Source organism: Enhydra lutris, unplaced genomic scaffold (genome assembly GCF_002288905.1).
Source record: "Enhydra lutris kenyoni isolate GAN:26980312 unplaced genomic scaffold, ASM228890v2 scaffoldscaffold55, whole genome shotgun sequence".
Classification (NCBI taxonomy): Eukaryota; Metazoa; Chordata; class Mammalia; order Carnivora; family Mustelidae; genus Enhydra; species Enhydra lutris.
The window spans coordinates 7,529,156-7,551,641 of NW_019154139.1; the positions used below are offsets into that span (position 1 = coordinate 7,529,156).

Sequence of the window (22,486 nt, forward strand, 5' to 3'; positions counted from 1 at the left end):
ATGTGTGAGGGGTGCAGTGTGTGGATGTAGCAATGTGATAATTGCCACTTTAACTTTAGCTGACGTCTCTTATGTCACAGAATTCGTTCTTTTTTGGTGGGGGGGATCAGTTAAGAGCTAGCCTGTGGGCACCGTTGAAGCTACTACCTCAGTCTTGGTGAGTCAGACCGCTAGGCTATGCATCAGAAGCTCAGGACTTGGGCGTCTGTCTCCCATTTCCAAGCTGGTCACCTTTAAACAGCACCTCCCCGAGTCCCCCAACCTCTGAGCCGCTGGTGACCACCATTCTACTCTCTGTGTGTGCAAGTGTGGCTTTTTCAGATTCTACGTGGAATGGATACCAGTGTTAGTCTTTCTCTGACTCTCCTCACTTAGCAGAACAGCAGAACTTAGCAGAACCCACGTCACCAGGGGCAGGATTCCCTTCTTTCTCAGGACTGAACACTGCTCTGCTCTACGCATCTGTATAGGCCATTACTTCTTCACACATTCATACCTGTTGGCACTTAGGTTGTTACCCAAGACTTTTTGTTTTTATTTATTTATTTATTTATTTTTCAAGATTTTATTTATTTATTTGACAGAGAGAGATCACAAGTAGGCAGAGCAGCAGTCAGAGAGAGAGGAGGAAGCAGGCTCCCTACTGAGCAGAGAGCCCGATGTGGGGCTCGATCCCAGGACCTGAGACCATGACCTGAGCCGAAGGCAGAAGCTTAACCCTCTGAGCCACCCAGGCAGCCCAAGACTTCTCATTTTATTTTTTTTATTTTTTATTTTTTTGAAGATTTTATTTATTTATTTGACAGACAGAGATCACAAGTAGGCAGAGAGGCAGGCAGAGAGAGAGGAAAGCAGGTTCCCGGCTGAGCAGAGAGCCCGATACGGGGCTCGATCCCAGGACCCTGGGATCATGACCTGAGCCGAAGGCAGAGGCTTTAACCCACTGAGCCACCCAGGCACCCAAAACTTCTCGTTATATAGTTTACTGTGACTACCACTTCATTTTGGTTTTGGTTTAGTTCTTCCTCCTTCTGTCTCCAGAGCTTATCATACATAATAGGTCTTCAGCGCCTCATAAATGGGAAGTGACTGGACTTAGGTTTAGTGTCATATTTGGGAGGTGTTAACTGCACGTATTCTTACTTTTGGGTTAACTTCTGTATCATCAGGAAGAAGGGTGATCAACTTCCTTCTCAAAAATCTTAGGCTTGGGGGTGCCTGGGTGGCTCAGTGGGTTAAGCGTTTGCCTTCAGCTCAGGTCATGATCCCAGGGTTCTGGGATTGAGCCCTGCATTGGGCTCAGCGGGGAGCCTTATTCCTCCTCTGCCCACCCCTGCTTGTGCTCTCTCTGACAAATAAAATCTTTAAAAAGAATAAATCTCACAATTCAGAGTTTTTAGTATATTCAAGTTGTGCAACCATCACCACTGTCAATTCTGGGACATTCTCACCTCCCCCAAATCAAGCCCACACCTATCAGCAGTCACTCCTCATGCTCCCCTTTACCCGGCCCCTGGCAAACACTGATCTGCTTTCTGTCTCTGAGCATTTGTCTGTTTGAGGTAGTTCATATACATAGAACCATATAGTATGTGGTCTTTCGTGTTTGGCTTCTTTCATTGAGTACCACATGTTTAGATTTCATCCAGGTTGTTGTGTAAATCACCACCTCATTCCTTTCAATGGTTGAGTAATATCCCATTGGATGGATATCCATTTATCAGCTGATGGACGTTTGAATTGCTTATTATTTCATCTGTTACGAATAATGCTGCCATAGGTGTTTGTGTACAGATATTTGTGTGAACATATGTTTTCAGTTTCCTTGGGTCTATAACAAGGAGAGGAATTGCTAGGGCATACGGTAACTCTATGTATAATTACTTTTTATGTTACAAACAGATATTTACTGAGATAAATTTTCTGCAGTATACAAATCATTCTTACAGATATTTAACCTAAAGAACATTCTTTTTTTGAGAGAGAGAGAGAGGATGAGGGAGGGCTGAGGGAGGGGGAGAATCTTAAGCAGACTCCACACCCAGTACCGAGCCAAAGTGGGACTTGATTTCATGACCCTCAGATCATGACCTGACCTGAAACCAGGAGTCAGATTCTTAACCCACTGAGCCCCTCAAGCTCCCCTGAATATTTAACTTAGAGGAACTGCTACAATTTTCTAAAGTGGCTGCCCCCTTTCACGTCCCCCCTGGCAGTGTGTGAGGTCCCACTTTCTCCACATCCTCACCAGCCTATATCTTTGATCCTAGCTGTCCTAGTGGGTGTGAAATGGTATCTCATTATAGTTTTGATTGGCATTTCCCTAATTACTAATGATGTTAAGCATCTTTTTGTTGTCGATACCAACATCTGTGCTCCTCTGTGCTGAAATAGAATACAAAGACAGTTTGGTGATAAAGAAGAATGATAATTTTATTACTTGGCCAGGCAAAGGAGGCTGCAACAAGGTAGTGTCTTCAGAACTATAGACTAGGGGTCCCTGGCTGGTGTAGTCAGCAGAGCATGCAACTTTTTTTTTTTTTTTTTTTTTGAGCATGCAACTCTTAATCTCACATTTGTGAGTTCAGGCTCCACATTGGGTGCGGAACCTACTTTAAAAACAAAAACAAAAAAACCCAGCAAAACTGCAGAGCCGCCTGTGGGGTACAAGGCTGAAGGGTTTTATAGGAAAATACAGGATTGGGGCCGTTTTGATAGGAATCTGGTATGTGCTGCCAGCCACGTTCATCATGTCTTCAAGGTGGTCTCCTGACCAGCTCTGGCAACAGCCATCTGAGTCTTGTTACTAAGTATACACTGAGATCAGTGAGATGTCCACATTGATAAGAAGGGAGTTCCTGGGACAAAGGATCTACAGAAAAACAAGTTCAGGGGAGGAGGAGGCTTCAAGAATGAAGAAGAGAAAAACTCAAGTTTAAAGTCAAGCCTTGCTGAAGCATTCGTGTATCTGTCTTCATCTCCATGGATCTACACTTTTCTTCTCCTCCTCCTCCTCCTTTTTCTCTTCTTCTTCTAGGTATCTTTTTATTCATTTGCGAGAGAGAGAGAGAGAGAGAGAGAGAGAGAGTGCGCGAGCACGCGCGAGCGAGCACAAGCAGGGGGAGGGGCAGAGAGGGAGAAGCAGACTCCCTGCAGAGCCGGGAGCGGATGTGGGGCTTGATCTCAGGATCTGGAGATCATGACCCAAGCCCGTGGCAGACACTTAACCATCAGAGCCACCCAGGCGCCCCACATCTGTATTTTTCTTGTGGTTTCATTTCCACGTGCTTATGGGTCATTTGTATCTCCTCTTTGGGGAAAAACAACTCTTCAAATCTGTTGCCCAATTTTTCATTGGGTTATTTGTCTTTTTGTTGTTGAGTGTCAGATTTTCTATATAGTCTGGATACACAGACTCTTACCAGATACAATTCACAAATACATGATGCCATTCTGTGGGGTGTCTTCTCACTTTCCTGATATCCTTGGATGGACAAGAGTTTGAAATTCTGTTCAAGTCCAATTTTTACCCCGGTTGCTTGTGCTTTTAGATGTCCTATCTAGTCATGGATTACCGTGGTCACGAAGACCTCTACCTGTTTTCTTCTAGGACTTTTGTAGTTTTAACTCTTACAGTTTGGTCTGACGATCTATTTTGAGTTAATTTTTGTATTTGGCGTGAGGTAGAGGTCCAACTTCTTTCTTTGTTCTGTGGATATCCAGTTGTCCCTGCACCATTTGTTGTAAAGACTATTCCTTCTGCATTGATTTCTCTTGGCATCCTTATAAAAAAATCACTTGACCATTCCTTATTTCTGGACTCGGTTCCATTGATTTAAATGTCTGTCCTTATGCTACTGCTCGTTTTGATTAGTGTAGACTTGAAGTTTAAGTTTGAAATTTGGAAGTATGAGTCCTCCAAATTTACACTTTTTCAAAGATTGTTTTGGCTATTTGGCTCCTTTGCATTTCCATATACATTTTAGGATTGGCATCTCAATTTCTGAAAAAAAAAAAAAAAAAAAAAAAAGGCTAAAAGCCAGCAGATATTTTGGAAGGGGTTACATAGAATCTCCAGATGGATTTGGAGTACCTCTTCCCTAACAAATTACTGAGGACTTCCCAGGCTTCTGATGCATGAACAATGTCTTTTCATTTATTTAGGTCTTTAATTTCTTTCAGTGTTTTTAGTTTTCAGTGTACACATCTTATGCTTTTTTTTGGTTGTTGTTGTTAAATCTATTCCTAAGCATTTTGTTCTTTTTGATGCTGGCCTTATTTGCTCTTGAAATAGCATGACCTCATCATGAACGTAACATTCCAGGAAACCATCTTTCTGGAGACCAGGTTCCTTGTTTGTAAAAGGAGAAGCCTGAGGAACTTACCTTTCAGATTCCTTGGTTTCTTTCTCCCCTTTCAGTTTTGAGTCTGTGTGTTGCATTGGCTTGGCGCAAGGCCCCTGTGTCCTATGTGTTAATTTGCTTCCATCACTAGGGGTTCTCTGCAGTAAGGGAGAATAAGGGTGTGCAGAAGAAAGGCTTTGGATCCCCTTAGGCCTTTGACATTCTGGTAACCCATTTCCTGGCTGTGTTACCTTGAGCAAGTTGTCGCTGGAGCTGCAGTCTTCTCACTGATCAGTTGGGGGTGTTTTTGAGGATTTCAGTGAGCTAAGTAAATGAACCCTGAACACTGCTCACCTCCCCGGGTCCATTTCCTAGACTGATGTGTTATAAACAGCTCAACTGAAGAGTTGTGGCTCCTTTCAGCTCTTCCCAACTTTTCATGGTGATAATTTTCAAATACACAGGAATATTGAAATCAGCTTCTTGTATTCCTGCCTCTGGATTCTTACCTTCCCCCTCCCTATCACAGCCTTTGACCTAGACAACAGCTTCCCCCCGACCCCATTTCTTTACTTCTGCCCCTACTTTTCTCTTTTCAACGCTGTAGTGAAAATGTGATTGAACACTTCAACCCACGTGTCTTTAAGCTAAGGAGGCTAGAGCTGTGAAAGCTGGATATTTACGGCTTGGAGAGGAGTTAGAATTCTTGAGTATTTTTCCCTTTGGGGGGCTCAGATCAATCCTGGGCCCCTAGTACCATGGAGAAAATAGGGTTCTTTTAACAGGCATTCACCCTCTTCTGTAATCTGGTGTCAGCCAAGTAGAGCTGAAACTATTTTCCCGACAGGATCTAATTCTTCTCTCCTGGTGCAGTTCCTCTTTCCTCTTTCCCACCTTTTCCCATTCATCTTCCCAAGATCTATTTTAACTGAGTAAATTCTATGCCACACGCAGGGCTCGAATTTACAACCCTGCGATAGAGTTGCATGACTGAACCAGCCAGGCAGCCGTTCAAGATCCATTTTAAATACTGTCCTTTCCAGAACTTACCCAATTCCCCATCAGTAGGTTCCCCTGACTCCCATCTGTTCCTTGCTTATACATACATCAACACTTTATCTCACTTAAGCATCCTTCCATCTTCCTGCAGGGCTGCATCCTGTCCTTGCGTGCCATTTGGCCTGGCACATGATGTAGGTGCTCCAAGCAGATCTGCTGGACACTGACCGGAGACTGGTAGGCACTTGACACGTTTTCTGGGACGGTCTCTGATTAATGCTTAGTGTGCAAGTTCACCTCACGTTAAGATACTGGTTATTTTTGTTGAGACAATGTAAAATAGAACAAATAGGTGTTGGACTAAGCTATTTGAAGATCTTTCTTTAGCCCTTAGTAGACTTATCATAGTGTGACACTCTAAGACAAAGACAAGGCCTGTCCAACGATGCCGAAGCTGTTAGTAGTATTCAGTTGGAGACCAGTAACCTCTTCATTCATTCTTCATTCTAGCTAGCACAATATACTAAGACTCATTGCTGTAATCTCTTAGGCTTCCAGGTTGTATTAGCACACATTTTCCTTTCTTACAACCTCATCCCCCATTGACTTCTTAGTTGGCAGGTAGCAAAACCAAAGTGTAATAGGACAGGAACATACTGTTGCTGTAACATCCAGTACCGCTGTTTCAAGGAGTTACTTCTGACTTGGGCAGATACAGGATTCCTCTAAGGTGCTCATTCTCATCTCTGCAAGATGAGAGAGATCAGAAGACCATGAGGTCATCCATCCACTGGGAGCCATGGAAGAAGGTCCTAAATAAAGCTGTTATTGGCTAATTAATACCAAGTCAAATTGGTGAAACTGACATTTTGCTGGTCCTTGGGTTTTCCCGAACTTTGGAGAAATTTATCAAAATCTGTGAACTCAGTTTATGTGATAGTTTAGGAAGGCTCCAAGCTAGTGCTTTTGCTTTTTCCTCTGAATCCCACGTATCAGGCACTTACTCAACTGGATACATTCTAAGGCAAAGATGTGATGGCAAGAAGTAAAACAAGGTCAGGTGTCTGTCTCACACAGTTTATTTAACAATAGGTAATAAGAAATCAAATTTAACAGTCTATACAGTGATCCAAAGTTCATATTTATAAGTAATCAACTTTAATTGCATGATTTACAACAGTTGAGGGTTTTTGCTTTCTATTTTCAAGTTTTACAGAAAGTGTGTGTGTGTGTGTGTGCGTGTGTGTGTGTGTGTATGTGTGTGTATGGGGTAGGGGCAGGGTAAGGAGGAAGAAAGCAAGCAAAGAAGAAACCCCAGGGACATTTTGTATGTTAAAATCATCCCACTGGAATCGTTTCTTACCCTCTTTTTAATTTTTTCCTTTGTTAGATGTAAAAATAACGAAAAAAATTCTTTCAAGAAACAGAACCACAATATATAATACATCAATTTTGGCAGCTGCCCCTGTATATTTTGAAAAAGTCATTTTTCTCTCTACATGTACAAATTATTTTAATACTTGAAGTTTTTACGCTCAGACTTACGGAATAGAAAATTTTCTGGAGCACAAAAGTTGACTTGAGGGGAGGAAAGGTGAAAATTTTTTTTTTTTTAACATTTTTAAAAGAATGAACATCTTTGCACCCAGAGAAAAAAAATTGGTATTTTAATATATATTTATATATATTTATATATATATATAGAATGTAATTTTAAAGTAACATTAACCCCTTTTGTCCTCTGGTTTTAGAAATGTTCTAACTCTTCCATAAAGTGAGGAAAATAGGGAAAAATGTCAACCATCTGCACCAGTAAATAATAACTATTAATATTACATATTTTCATTAATTTAAAAAAAATAATAAAACCTATCGGAGGTGCAAGGCAGGAGCATGTGGTTGGCTTCACAGACCTCAGCCTCCTCCCAGTGCACACTTGAACCACACACACAAGGGAAACAAAAGGCCGGTGGTAACCAGCCATAACAAAAATATATTCTTTGTATTCTATCATCCCTCAGGTTCATCTGGCATGTTTGCTTTAAACCACAAACAGCTACTGCACAGTTCTTATGTGTTCCACGGAAAATTGTCTTTTAGGCTAAGAAAGATTCAAAAAAATTGTTTTCAGTACAAAAAGTCTTGTTAAGAGAAAATAATTTTTTTGCTCCCAAAATACTACAAGGTGTCTCTAGTGTATGTCTAGTGTACTCTGTGAGAGGTTTGAATTCAAGTCTGAGTTATCGGTGCTGAGTCCCAGGTCCGTGGCGCTTGCACCATGGAGGTTTGCCATGCCTGGATTGCTAGCGAGCTGAGAGAGCATTGAACTCTGGTCCGGGCTGGCAAAATGCCCTTGTTCCATGGGGTTGGCCTGGGCAGCTACCAGCCCAGGATGTGGAGAACTGGTCTGTGGGGAAACGTGGTGTGGTGAAGGCTGAGGCTGCATCCTTGGGGAAGGGCTGGAGTGGGGGGGCTGGGACTGTGGCCGAGGAGAAGGGACAGGCTGGGGAGAACGCACTTGATTGGAGAGAGAAGGGATCTGCTGGCCTTGGAGGTGTGGGGACTGAGCCTGGCTGGGGAGCATATGCTGCTGGGGGCTCATGGGGTTGGGCTGGGCAGGGGACCCCATCTGCTGCTGGAGGAGTCGTTGCTGATACGCCTGCAGGCTGGCTCCGGCCTCTGCCCCCAAGGCCTGCGGGAGCTGGCCCATCTGCCCCATGCTCCCTTGCGGCATCTGCTGCATGTGGTGCTGCATCCGCGGCGGCTGTGGCTGCTGGGGCGGCGGTGGCGGCGGCGGGGGGTAGCCGACTCCTTGGGGTTGCTGGAACTGGTTATGGTTGGCCATCCCGGGGCCGATTCCGGGCCCTGCTCCCTGCTGCTGCTGCTGCTGCATCATCTGCTGCCGCCTCAGGATGTCTCGGAACTGCGAAGGCATGGTGCTGTGGTTCATGTTCATCTGCGGAGCCTGGGGGCTCATCCCGCCCATGGGCGGCTGGAGCTGCTGCTGCGGCTGCTGCTGGGGCAGGCCGGCCCTCTGGACGCCCGCCTGCATGGGGTTCATGTTGGGCAGGGCTGGATTAGCGTGCACCCCTTGCTGGCCCGGCAGGGTGGGTGGCTGCAGTGCCGGCTGGCCCTGGGGCAGGCCGGGCTGCCCAGGGAGGGGCTGCGGATTCGAGCTGGCGTACTTGGCGGCCCGCTGCTTGATGAACGCAGCCAGCAGCTGGGGGTTGGCGTGAAGGATACTGAGCACCTGTTGCTGCTGTAGGGGAGAGCTGGGAGACCTGAGAGTCCGCAAAAGGTTTTGTAAGGCTTGTTGAGACACAGTGCCGCCTGGTTTGAGAGGGCTCACACCTACCTGGCCCAGTCCCGGCTGGGGAGCGATATTCAAGGGCTGGCCATGCTGGGCCACCGACATCATGGCTGGCGGCCGCGGCATCCCAGGCTGTAGCTGCTGGGGCTGAGGCAATCCTCCCTGCACCCACTGGGGCTGCTGCTGCATCCCTGCGGGCCCCATCCCTGCCTCCAGATGCCCGCTGGGACCTCTGGTCATGGGTGGGTTCATACCCATGGGGGCCATTGGAGTCATCTGGGGCATCTGGTGCTGGATTGGCCTTTGAAAAATTTGCACGTGGGCCATCTGGCGCTGCGTCTCAGCCGCCCTCTGAATCTGCATGGCCATTTCCACCGCGGCGGGCGGGGGCCCCGGGAGGGGTGGCTGAGCAGTCTGAGGGGGGGTGGGAGGGGTCACCTGGCCCGCCGCCTTACCCTGGGAGACAGGGCCAGCAGGCTGAGTCCTGGGCAGGTAGGGCGGCATGCTGCTGGGAGGGGCGGGCTGAGGCTGGGAGGGAGGCTGGGGCTGCGGCGTCTGCGGCGTGGCCGGCTGCTGGCCCGTGGGCGTGGTGGGAGTGGCAGGAGTCGGGGAGGGCAGGCCCTGCTGCTGCCCCACCACCCCGGTCCGCTGCATGCTGGCCATCCTCCTGCGGAGCATCTGCGCCTGCTGGAGCCGGTGCTGCAGCTGCTGCTGCCGGAGCTTCTGCTTGATGTTGAGGCAGAAGGGCACGGGGCACTTGTTCTCCTGGCAGTGCTTGGCGTGGTAGCAGCAGAGCGCAATGAGCTGCTTGCAGATGGGGCAGCCCCCGTTGGTCTTGCGCTTGCAGCCCTTGGTGTGCTGCACCACCCGCTTCATCTTCTGGCAGGACGGCAGCGAGCAGTTGGCGTTGCGGCACTGGCAGGCGTGCACCAGGGACTGGATGCAGCGCTGGATGCTCAGGCGGCGAGAGTCTCCCGGGCTCTGGGTGGCCGCAGCCTGCTGGCTGTTGCTCTCGTCGTCTAAGCCGAGACCCAGTTTCTCCATTTTGTGGTCATGGTTTTTAGTGTTATAGCAGGTGATACACAAATCATAATCCTGGGGGGGAAAATGGGTGTAGTCAACTCTCCCAGAGGGAAGTCATTAAATTACATTTTCTGTGTTCTGCTAGGGCCCCAAAGCTGCCTTGTAGAGAACCACTCCAAGGCCAAGCCCCTCCCGCTCTGCTCTCGGACTCCCCACCGGCACCGAGCACAGGCCTGTGTAGTAACATCAGTTCTGCTGCGTCTCGGGGACCCAGGCCTCCCCCTTCCCCCCTGCCCCCGGGGCCTACCTCACAGACGGTGCAGTGCCAGCGCGTCTCCACGTGGTGTTTGCACTCATTGCAGGTGTAGACGAAGCGGTCCTGGCTCTGGGTGTGCAGCTCCACCAGCATGCACATGGTGGACCACTGGGCTCTTCGGAGTGAAGAGAACTCCAGGTGCTTGTCCCTCGCGAGGGTAAGGAAGGCATCCCGCCCATCCATCAGATCGCAGGGGATGAGGGGGTCAGGATCAACAATGGGAGGCAGGGAGTTGGCGGCAGGGCCAGCGATGAGACGGATCACAAAGAAGACCTACGAAAGAGACCATCGCAGTCTGACTCCGGGGTAAGCGCAGCGCTGGGTCAATGGCAGCAAACAGGTGAGTCAGGAAGGAGGCTTGCAAGGCTGCTCGAAACCTCTGGTCTCTCCGCCATGGAGAACGACAGAGGGCCTAAGATGGACACCTTATTCTCTTATTTAATAATCCCTTCCAAATCAAAAGGGTTCCCTCTAAGATCCAATCCACGGCCGACTCTGAATCTAATCACAAGGAAACAAGTCAGACAAATCCAAACTGAGGGACATTCTACAAAACGACTTTGGGCCTTGACCTTCAATAAAACGCCCATGTTACCAATGACAAGAAAGCCAGGGACTGAGAATGGTAACTCAACCGGACACACAATCCTTGACTGGAGCCTAACAACCAGACATTAGAGAGTGGCGCCGGGGGCAACTTCCTGAGTGTGAAGCCACAGTGTGGTCAAGGAGAGGAGGTCTTTTTTTCTTAGAAGGTGCTTGCTGAACTGCAGATAAAGAAGGTGTAGCCAAATGTTAACAACTGGTGAATCTAAGTGAGGGGCATAGCGGGGGACCCACTCTGCAACTTTCTGTAAGTCTGAAATTTTGGGGGGGGGGGGGGAGAAAGAAAAAAGCAAAACCTTCTGAGTCCTTGCTGCAGAAACAAGAAAATTCTTGTTCATCGAAGTTTGAAAAGACACAACCACTCTTAACTCCCACAACCGTTCGTGTCAAGGCTGCAACAGGAAGCTGGCACTGCACATGGACCTCGCGTTAGTTGTATGTAACTAGAAACTCTTACTAAGCTGAAAAACGCAAAGGTTCTTACTAAGCTGAAAAACGCAAAGGTTCATTCAAGAGATGAGGAACCTGTGAGCGCCTGCTGCACTGCCCACAACATCCCGCCAGTTTCTCAGAGACGAAACTCTGTGCAAACTGGCAGTGACACTTGTATGTGGGCAGCAATATTTGCGTAAAACGAGATTAAGACATTTCTAGAAAAAGAACACAGGGCAAGAGCACACTGAGTAGAGACACCTCTTGAACAGATGCCAACCATGAAAAGCATCAAGGGAGGACTGTGATGTGTGTCTGACCTCGCAATATTGGGTTTAACATTATGGCTCAAAGAAAGGCTCATAAAGCAAGAAAGAGCATTTTGAAATGTGATGCACGGGAAAGCACTGGATCTAACCAGTGGGGAATCCCTTTAACGATTCACTCAAAATAGAGGCAAAGAAATAAAACCACCTGGTGACTCCCTATGAAATCTTTACTACGACTAACCTTGCAGTAACAATCCTCTTGATTATTTCCACTGTATGTTACCCTCCAGCTAAGACAATACCCAAATTTAAGCTAAACTGACAACCTTAGATTTTAATTCCCAATAGATACCCACTACTAACAGCTTCAGGCTAAACAAAGTCAGAAGACTAGATGCACAATTTAAGTCAAGCCTATCATAATACACTCTAGGGACCTTTCCCAACTACTCTGTCAGGCCAGAGTCTCATGACACGAAATACTGCTCAAAATAGCTAATAATTATTGTTGATAACATCAAACTGAGGCACCCACCAGAACTCAGAAACCCTGAGGATTACAAACTGGGTTGGACAAACTATGCTTATGCTTTTAATGCACAAGACACAATACGACACCACTGAAATAAGGAAACCTTATCACTTCCTGTTCTTAGCTCCCACTTTCCTTCTTTTCTTTCTTCTTACCCCTCGGATGATTTCTTCCTTCTGAATTTCTTTTTTCTTTTCTTTTTTTTTTTTTTTAAGATTTTATTTATTTATTTGTCAGAGAGAGAGAGAGAGGGAGAGAGAGCAAGCACACGCAGACAGAACGGCTGGCAGAGGCAGAGGGAGAAGCAGGCTCCCCGATGAGCAAGGAGCCCGATGCGGGACTCGATCCCAGGACGCTGGGATCATGACCTGAGCCGAAGGCCGCTGCTTAACCAACTGAGCCACCCAGGCGTCCCTCTTCCTTCTGAATTTCAAATGGTCCCGTGCTCATCTCTTAAATGCTAACCACGGGGGGCGGTGTTTCAGACCTCCTTCCCTGCTTCTTCCCCACAAGTGGCTATATCTTACCTCTTTGTGTTTCTCCATTGTGGCATACAGCTTCTGCGAGAGGTCGTTGGATACGTTGGGCATGCCCGGCTTCTTCTTGTTGCCCCTACTCAGGCTGCTCTTGTTTTTGCTGGTTTTCTTATTATTTTTCTTTTTAGCATTTTTGCTGTCTCCCTTTGTCACCTGCAGGTTAGCAGAGGGGACAAGAAAATGTTAACATTCTTGTTAAGAAGTGATCTGAATAATACTAATGGTAATGGGTTCTTCTTTTCTTTGAAACTAGAGATTCTAATTCTACCAGTGCTTTCCACACAGACCCTCTTTTTTAAGCTTTTATAGCATACTAATGTTTACTAAGGTCTGTGCGCTAATTTTCTTCCAGTAAAGACTCCCTACACTAAGACCCTTCAATAAGACAATGGTAGCCTTAGCTATTTAATTAAACGAGCCCCACAGTTTGGACACCACTCAGATCGATCCATCCTATTTCAGATTTGAGAACAGGGAGTAAGGAGTGGAAGGGTGGCCTACTGAACATTCTAGAATTTTATGGGCCTACTGTAAAAAAACTCGAAAAGAGCCAGTCAATGAATTCAAGCTACAAGGCTATGAGTTTAACAGGCTACTACTTAAAAGTAACTTTCATTAGGTCAGACTCAACAGAGACCATGGTAGCTAAGCTATGGGGAAGTAACTGACCAGGAAAAGCTCCTCAGATGATTCCCTACAAAGCCAGATTCTGTCTGGGGGACTGGCAAACTCTGGCCCAGGCCTGTTTTCATACAGCTCAGAATGCTCTATACGTATAGAAAGGAGTGTTGGGGGCGGGAGGGGAAGCCCGAAATATTCAACCTGGATCTTTACGGAAAGCACTTTTGCCAGCCCCCTGCTCTGAAGAGTTAATTTTCTATCAGTTTTTCAAGGTTTACTTCCTTCTGTTTTTCACTGCCAGAAATCCACGGGTCTGATGATAGAGAGGTTGAAAACCACTGGAACAGAACATTAATAACTTATCTAAGCCAATTATTTCCTGACCAATTTAAAGAACTTTCACACCTGAGAGTTCTAAGATCGAGTCAAAAGTTGAAGGCTGATCGTGGATCATACCCGCGAATCAAGGCAGAAGCTGGAAAGGAAAATGCAAAGCCCTTACATCTGTGCTCTCATTGCTGGTGTTTTCCTCTCGCTTTCGCTCTTCTTCCTCCTGTTCCAGTTCCTTAATGCTCTCTTCCAGAACGTTGGGCCAGAAATCACCCTCAAAGTAAGGCAACTCCTTTGCACTTGTTAATCGATCTTCAGTAGCTTGTTTAAAAATATCCTGTGAAAACACCCCAGTACAAACAGGTATTTGTTTTTCTTTTTTTTAAAAAGACGCATTTATCATTCAGAAGCAGTCATGGCTAGTGGACACAAAAAACAAAGGACTGCAACATCTTCTGAAAGAAACGCCGCAGAGATTTTATTGAGGGCCCAGGGAGACATTTAGTCCTAAACAGTGAAAACTCAAGGTCTGATGTCAGTAGTTCTGGGTCTATCTTTCCTCTGCCTGTGAGAACAGGGAGGTTACCTGCCTTTATACAAGTGGGACATCTTCCTGCTAGAACCAGTGGCACAGGGGGAGGCACGATCAATCACACCACAGCCTTCACTCCAGCTGATAACAGCGGGCAGAGCAATGTGAGGCATGCCTGCCTTGCGCCCATCCCCCATCCCCCAACTCAGAAATATGTTCAAAACAACCCAAACCACAAATACTGGAAACTGCCTGGCTACAGGCTGCTCTGCTCTGCTGCCTGGGAAAGCATCCAGTTCTTGCCTTTCTCCCCAGGAATAAAAACAGATAAGAAACTTATCTGTCCAAGTTCTTATCATGAGACGCCCTCTAATCATGAATGGCTATTAAGAATACGTTTTTCATCACGTCTTTAAAACAGAGATTTGTAGATCTGACTCTTTTAAAACTGAGCTTTTCTTCCTTTGAAAAAGGAAGAACAAACAGAAGATTTCTGTTAAGATGGTCAAATGGCAGACTACAGAGCAACAGATGAGTCCTTGCCCCCCAAGTCCTCCTGACCTTGTAGTCATGGACGATTCGCTCAGACACGGCCTTGTCAAGCATCTTTTTGTACCACTCCTGCAGTCGCTTGGGCTTGGGTATCTTCTGGTCAGGAGGATGGCAGTGGAAGATATAGTCATCTCCCTCACTTGGCGGACAAGCCCAAATATGCCCTGTCGTGTATCTAACAACACGGAAAGGGAATGTTCAAGAGAAAAGTTTACTGCCCATTCCAGAAAAAATGCTGTAGGGTGGGGTCAGTAGAGAAATAATATTAAGGCAATACTAAGTGTACAAGCCAGCATTAGGCCAGAACCAGGCCTAACAGCACTTACAGTGGGTCTCACAATGCGTAGTTCTGATTGGAGGCTAGCCCTCCAACAAGACCAAACCAAAGCTACGCGGGTCCACTCCGGTAAGAGCTCAAGAGAATGCAAAACGTTAAGGGAAGAACATGCCAGGGGAAGTGGGAATATTTTCAAGCACATGTTTTCTTTGAACGTAAGGAATTGGACTCATTTGTGTACCTCCAGATCTTAGTTAGTTTTTGGTTCCGGCCCTAAATGAGTAACAACCGTCTAATCAAACTGCACCTAACAGCTTAACTGAATGAAACAGAACTTATCTGGAATGAGTCCGACTAGGGTCACAACAGCCATTTCTGTCCAACTGACAATACTGAGAAAAGGGAGCAAGAAGTCACCCATGCTTCAACCTATGTCACAGCGGTCATTAGTTTAAGCTGTTTTTAAAGACAGCACTTATCAGTATGCTTACCCTAATTTCTTGACGTATTCTAAATATCCAATTAGAATTTCATGATAGACTGCGGTCCTCAAGCACTTAGGACGGAAGAAATGAACACTGTCGAGGTATGATATGTAAACTCTCCTGCATCAAGTGGGGAGAAAGAAACCAAGTCAAGTCACATAAGGAATTCTTATTCATGTGGCTAAAAACACACTCTCTCTCTCCTGTGCTTTTCTGACCTCGTTGATAATGCACATCACATAGTCTCAGACAAGTGACCAAACTGTGCACCGTTCAGGGGAGTTCTGCGAGCCTATGGCTCTATTACAGACCCAGTACCCAGTAGTGCCCGAAGCACAGTGTGTTAGTATTTATGGATCCAAATGCATTCTGGCAGCATTCTTGTTCTGGAAACAAACTCTAAACATACCCTAACATTCTTTCACATACCTCTCAGGCAAGGTGCTTTACCACAATCTAGATTTAAGCCACATTTGCTGAAAAATAGTCTGCTCCCCACTTCCAATTTCAGGCTGCTGTTCCTATCCCCTTCCTTATTACTATGACCACAGAACAGCAGTACTGAGCAGTGAGAATGTGCATTTCCAGTTCCAAACCAAGCACATCAAATAGTTTCTTGCCCATGATGCTTCAAACTCCCACTCAAATTGGAAGCCAGCTGTGTTAAGTCCTACCTCTGGTTGGGTGGAGGGCAGTCAGAGCCATACTCTTGAACATGCATGCCAAAGAAGCACAAGTCGACGCCATCTATCTCTTCAAAGGCAAAGAGGGCTTTGGTTCGGTATGGAAAGGATTCTGCCATCTCTCCACTATCTACAAACCTACACAATGCAGATTGGAGAGAAAAACATCTCGTTCAGATCAGAATCATCAGCAGTAGCGACACTAAGCACAAGAGGAAAGGAGAAGTTACTGGGTACCTTGCTTTCATGCCTGGCTTCACTTCCACAGTCTTGTCAGAAGCATGAACTACCCGAACAGTGACTTCTCCTCACCACCCCGGTCCGCTGCATGCTGGCCATCCTCCTGCGGAGCATCTGCGCCTGCTGGAGCCGGTGCTGCAGCTGCTGCTGCCGGAGCTTCTGCTTGATGTTGAGGCAGAAGGGCACGGGGCACTTGTTCTCCTGGCAGTGCTTGGCGTGGTAGCAGCAGAGCGCAATGAGCTGCTTGCAGATGGGGCAGCCCCCGTTGGTCTTGCGCTTGCAGCCCTTGGTGTGCTGCACCACCCGCTTCATCTTCTGGCAGGACGGCAGCGAGCAGTTGGCGTTGCGGCACTGGCAGGCGTGCACCAGGGACTGGATGCAGCGCTGGATGCTCAGGCGGCGAGAGTCTCCCGGGCTCTGGGTGGCCGCAGCCTGCTGGCTGTTGCTCTCGTCGTCTAAGCCGAGACCCAGTTTCTCCATTTTGTGGTCATGGTTTTTAGTGTTATAGCAGGTGATACACAAATCATAATCCTGGGGGGGAAAATGGGTGTAGTCAACTCTCCCAGAGGGAAGTCATTAAATTACATTTTCTGTGTTCTGCTAGGGCCCCAAAGCTGCCTTGTAGAGAACCACTCCAAGGCCAAGCCCCTCCCGCTCTGCTCTCGGACTCCCCACCGGCACCGAGCACAGGCCTGTGTAGTAACATCAGTTCTGCTGCGTCTCGGGGACCCAGGCCTCCCCCTTCCCCCCTGCCCCCGGGGCCTACCTCACAGACGGTGCAGTGCCAGCGCGTCTCCACGTGGTGTTTGCACTCATTGCAGGTGTAGACGAAGCGGTCCTGGCTCTGGGTGTGCAGCTCCACCAGCATGCACATGGTGGACCACTGGGCTCTTCGGAGTGAAGAGAACTCCAGGTGCTTGTCCCTCGCGAGGGTAAGGAAGGCATCCCGCCCATCCATCAGATCGCAGGGGATGAGGGGGTCAGGATCAACAATGGGAGGCAGGGAGTTGGCGGCAGGGCCAGCGATGAGACGGATCACAAAGAAGACCTACGAAAGAGACCATCGCAGTCTGACTCCGGGGTAAGCGCAGCGCTGGGTCAATGGCAGCAAACAGGTGAGTCAGGAAGGAGGCTTGCAAGGCTGCTCGAAACCTCTGGTCTCTCCGCCATGGAGAACGACAGAGGGCCTAAGATGGACACCTTATTCTCTTATTTAATAATCCCTTCCAAATCAAAAGGGTTCCCTCTAAGATCCAATCCACGGCCGACTCTGAATCTAATCACAAGGAAACAAGTCAGACAAATCCAAACTGAGGGACATTCTACAAAACGACTTTGGGCCTTGACCTTCAATAAAACGCCCATGTTACCAATGACAAGAAAGCCAGGGACTGAGAATGGTAACTCAACCGGACACACAATCCTTGACTGGAGCCTAACAACCAGACATTAGAGAGTGGCGCCGGGGGCAACTTCCTGAGTGTGAAGCCACAGTGTGGTCAAGGAGAGGAGGTCTTTTTTTCTTAGAAGGTGCTTGCTGAACTGCAGATAAAGAAGGTGTAGCCAAATGTTAACAACTGGTGAATCTAAGTGAGGGGCATAGCGGGGGACCCACTCTGCAACTTTCTGTAAGTCTGAAATTTTGGGGGGGGGGGGGGGAGAAAGAAAAAAGCAAAACCTTCTGAGTCCTTGCTGCAGAAACAAGAAAATTCTTGTTCATCGAAGTTTGAAAAGACACAACCACTCTTAACTCCCACAACCGTTCGTGTCAAGGCTGCAACAGGAAGCTGGCACTGCACATGGACCTCGCGTTAGTTGTATGTAACTAGAAACTCTTACTAAGCTGAAAAACGCAAAGGTTCTTACTAAGCTGAAAAACGCAAAGGTTCATTCAAGAGATGAGGAACCTGTGAGCGCCTGCTGCACTGCCCACAACATCCCGCCAGTTTCTCAGAGACGAAACTCTGTGCAAACTGGCAGTGACACTTGTATGTGGGCAGCAATATTTGCGTAAAACGAGATTAAGACATTTCTAGAAAAAGAACACAGGGCAAGAGCACACTGAGTAGAGACACCTCTTGAACAGATGCCAACCATGAAAAGCATCAAGGGAGGACTGTGATGTGTGTCTGACCTCGCAATATTGGGTTTAACATTATGGCTCAAAGAAAGGCTCATAAAGCAAGAAAGAGCATTTTGAAATGTGATGCACGGGAAAGCACTGGATCTAACCAGTGGGGAATCCCTTTAACGATTCACTCAAAATAGAGGCAAAGAAATAAAACCACCTGGTGACTCCCTATGAAATCTTTACTACGACTAACCTTGCAGTAACAATCCTCTTGATTATTTCCACTGTATGTTACCCTCCAGCTAAGACAATACCCAAATTTAAGCTAAACTGACAACCTTAGATTTTAATTCCCAATAGATACCCACTACTAACAGCTTCAGGCTAAACAAAGTCAGAAGACTAGATGCACAATTTAAGTCAAGCCTATCATAATACACTCTAGGGACCTTTCCCAACTACTCTGTCAGGCCAGAGTCTCATGACACGAAATACTGCTCAAAATAGCTAATAATTATTGTTGATAACATCAAACTGAGGCACCCACCAGAACTCAGAAACCCTGAGGATTACAAACTGGGTTGGACAAACTATGCTTATGCTTTTAATGCACAAGACACAATACGACACCACTGAAATAAGGAAACCTTATCACTTCCTGTTCTTAGCTCCCACTTTCCTTCTTTTCTTTCTTCTTACCCCTCGGATGATTTCTTCCTTCTGAATTTCTTTTTTCTTTTCTTTTTTTTTTTTTTTAAGATTTTATTTATTTATTTGTCAGAGAGAGAGAGAGAGGGAGAGAGAGCAAGCACACGCAGACAGAACGGCTGGCAGAGGCAGAGGGAGAAGCAGGCTCCCCGATGAGCAAGGAGCCCGATGCGGGACTCGATCCCAGGACGCTGGGATCATGACCTGAGCCGAAGGCCGCTGCTTAACCAACTGAGCCACCCAGGCGTCCCTCTTCCTTCTGAATTTCAAATGGTCCCGTGCTCATCTCTTAAATGCTAACCACGGGGGGCGGTGTTTCAGACCTCCTTCCCTGCTTCTTCCCCACAAGTGGCTATATCTTACCTCTTTGTGTTTCTCCATTGTGGCATACAGCTTCTGCGAGAGGTCGTTGGATACGTTGGGCATGCCCGGCTTCTTCTTGTTGCCCCTACTCAGGCTGCTCTTGTTTTTGCTGGTTTTCTTATTATTTTTCTTTTTAGCATTTTTGCTGTCTCCCTTTGTCACCTGCAGGTTAGCAGAGGGGACAAGAAAATGTTAACATTCTTGTTAAGAAGTGATCTGAATAATACTAATGGTAATGGGTTCTTCTTTTCTTTGAAACTAGAGATTCTAATTCTACCAGTGCTTTCCACACAGACCCTCTTTTTTAAGCTTTTATAGCATACTAATGTTTACTAAGGTCTGTGCGCTAATTTTCTTCCAGTAAAGACTCCCTACACTAAGACCCTTCAATAAGACAATGGTAGCCTTAGCTATTTAATTAAACGAGCCCCACAGTTTGGACACCACTCAGATCGATCCATCCTATTTCAGATTTGAGAACAGGGAGTAAGGAGTGGAAGGGTGGCCTACTGAACATTCTAGAATTTTATGGGCCTACTGTAAAAAAACTCGAAAAGAGCCAGTCAATGAATTCAAGCTACAAGGCTATGAGTTTAACAGGCTACTACTTAAAAGTAACTTTCATTAGGTCAGACTCAACAGAGACCATGGTAGCTAAGCTATGGGGAAGTAACTGACCAGGAAAAGCTCCTCAGATGATTCCCTACAAAGCCAGATTCTGTCTGGGGGACTGGCAAACTCTGGCCCAGGCCTGTTTTCATACAGCTCAGAATGCTCTATACGTATAGAAAGGAGTGTTGGGGGCGGGAGGGGAAGCCCGAAATATTCAACCTGGATCTTTACGGAAAGCACTTTTGCCAGCCCCCTGCTCTGAAGAGTTAATTTTCTATCAGTTTTTCAAGGTTTACTTCCTTCTGTTTTTCACTGCCAGAAATCCACGGGTCTGATGATAGAGAGGTTGAAAACCACTGGAACAGAACATTAATAACTTATCTAAGCCAATTATTTCCTGACCAATTTAAAGAACTTTCACACCTGAGAGTTCTAAGATCGAGTCAAAAGTTGAAGGCTGATCGTGGATCATACCCGCGAATCAAGGCAGAAGCTGGAAAGGAAAATGCAAAGCCCTTACATCTGTGCTCTCATTGCTGGTGTTTTCCTCTCGCTTTCGCTCTTCTTCCTCCTGTTCCAGTTCCTTAATGCTCTCTTCCAGAACGTTGGGCCAGAAATCACCCTCAAAGTAAGGCAACTCCTTTGCACTTGTTAATCGATCTTCAGTAGCTTGTTTAAAAATATCCTGTGAAAACACCCCAGTACAAACAGGTATTTGTTTTTCTTTTTTTTAAAAAGACGCATTTATCATTCAGAAGCAGTCATGGCTAGTGGACACAAAAAACAAAGGACTGCAACATCTTCTGAAAGAAACGCCGCAGAGATTTTATTGAGGGCCCAGGGAGACATTTAGTCCTAAACAGTGAAAACTCAAGGTCTGATGTCAGTAGTTCTGGGTCTATCTTTCCTCTGCCTGTGAGAACAGGGAGGTTACCTGCCTTTATACAAGTGGGACATCTTCCTGCTAGAACCAGTGGCACAGGGGGAGGCACGATCAATCACACCACAGCCTTCACTCCAGCTGATAACAGCGGGCAGAGCAATGTGAGGCATGCCTGCCTTGCGCCCATCCCCCATCCCCCAACTCAGAAATATGTTCAAAACAACCCAAACCACAAATACTGGAAACTGCCTGGCTACAGGCTGCTCTGCTCTGCTGCCTGGGAAAGCATCCAGTTCTTGCCTTTCTCCCCAGGAATAAAAACAGATAAGAAACTTATCTGTCCAAGTTCTTATCATGAGACGCCCTCTAATCATGAATGGCTATTAAGAATACGTTTTTCATCACGTCTTTAAAACAGAGATTTGTAGATCTGACTCTTTTAAAACTGAGCTTTTCTTCCTTTGAAAAAGGAAGAACAAACAGAAGATTTCTGTTAAGATGGTCAAATGGCAGACTACAGAGCAACAGATGAGTCCTTGCCCCCCAAGTCCTCCTGACCTTGTAGTCATGGACGATTCGCTCAGACACGGCCTTGTCAAGCATCTTTTTGTACCACTCCTGCAGTCGCTTGGGCTTGGGTATCTTCTGGTCAGGAGGATGGCAGTGGAAGATATAGTCATCTCCCTCACTTGGCGGACAAGCCCAAATATGCCCTGTCGTGTATCTAACAACACGGAAAGGGAATGTTCAAGAGAAAAGTTTACTGCCCATTCCAGAAAAAATGCTGTAGGGTGGGGTCAGTAGAGAAATAATATTAAGGCAATACTAAGTGTACAAGCCAGCATTAGGCCAGAACCAGGCCTAACAGCACTTACAGTGGGTCTCACAATGCGTAGTTCTGATTGGAGGCTAGCCCTCCAACAAGACCAAACCAAAGCTACGCGGGTCCACTCCGGTAAGAGCTCAAGAGAATGCAAAACGTTAAGGGAAGAACATGCCAGGGGAAGTGGGAATATTTTCAAGCACATGTTTTCTTTGAACGTAAGGAATTGGACTCATTTGTGTACCTCCAGATCTTAGTTAGTTTTTGGTTCCGGCCCTAAATGAGTAACAACCGTCTAATCAAACTGCACCTAACAGCTTAACTGAATGAAACAGAACTTATCTGGAATGAGTCCGACTAGGGTCACAACAGCCATTTCTGTCCAACTGACAATACTGAGAAAAGGGAGCAAGAAGTCACCCATGCTTCAACCTATGTCACAGCGGTCATTAGTTTAAGCTGTTTTTAAAGACAGCACTTATCAGTATGCTTACCCTAATTTCTTGACGTATTCTAAATATCCAATTAGAATTTCATGATAGACTGCGGTCCTCAAGCACTTAGGACGGAAGAAATGAACACTGTCGAGGTATGATATGTAAACTCTCCTGCATCAAGTGGGGAGAAAGAAACCAAGTCAAGTCACATAAGGAATTCTTATTCATGTGGCTAAAAACACACTCTCTCTCTCCTGTGCTTTTCTGACCTCGTTGATAATGCACATCACATAGTCTCAGACAAGTGACCAAACTGTGCACCGTTCAGGGGAGTTCTGCGAGCCTATGGCTCTATTACAGACCCAGTACCCAGTAGTGCCCGAAGCACAGTGTGTTAGTATTTATGGATCCAAATGCATTCTGGCAGCATTCTTGTTCTGGAAACAAACTCTAAACATACCCTAACATTCTTTCACATACCTCTCAGGCAAGGTGCTTTACCA

At 46.6% G+C, this 22,486-nt stretch overlaps 1 protein-coding gene across 1 annotated transcript in view; it reads right to left on the reverse strand.

Annotated features, from left to right (window-relative positions):
- Positions 1-6,589: 6,589 nt before the first annotated feature.
- Positions 6,590-22,486, reverse strand: part of LOC111157665 (E1A binding protein p300) — an 85,932-nt gene continuing 70,035 nt past the window's right edge. The window contains exons 25-32 of the mRNA XM_022519281.1: positions 16,084-16,147; positions 15,838-15,984; positions 15,170-15,283; positions 14,411-14,576; positions 13,490-13,654; positions 12,358-12,519; positions 9,983-10,264; positions 6,590-9,747 (exon numbers count right to left, since the gene is read on the reverse strand). Of these exons, the coding sequence (XP_022374989.1) occupies positions 7,534-9,747; positions 9,983-10,264; positions 12,358-12,519; positions 13,490-13,654; positions 14,411-14,576; positions 15,170-15,283; positions 15,838-15,984; positions 16,084-16,147 (3,314 nt within the window). The 3' untranslated portion in view covers positions 6,590-7,533. The remainder of the gene's footprint in view (positions 9,748-9,982; positions 10,265-12,357; positions 12,520-13,489; positions 13,655-14,410; positions 14,577-15,169; positions 15,284-15,837; positions 15,985-16,083; positions 16,148-22,486) is intronic.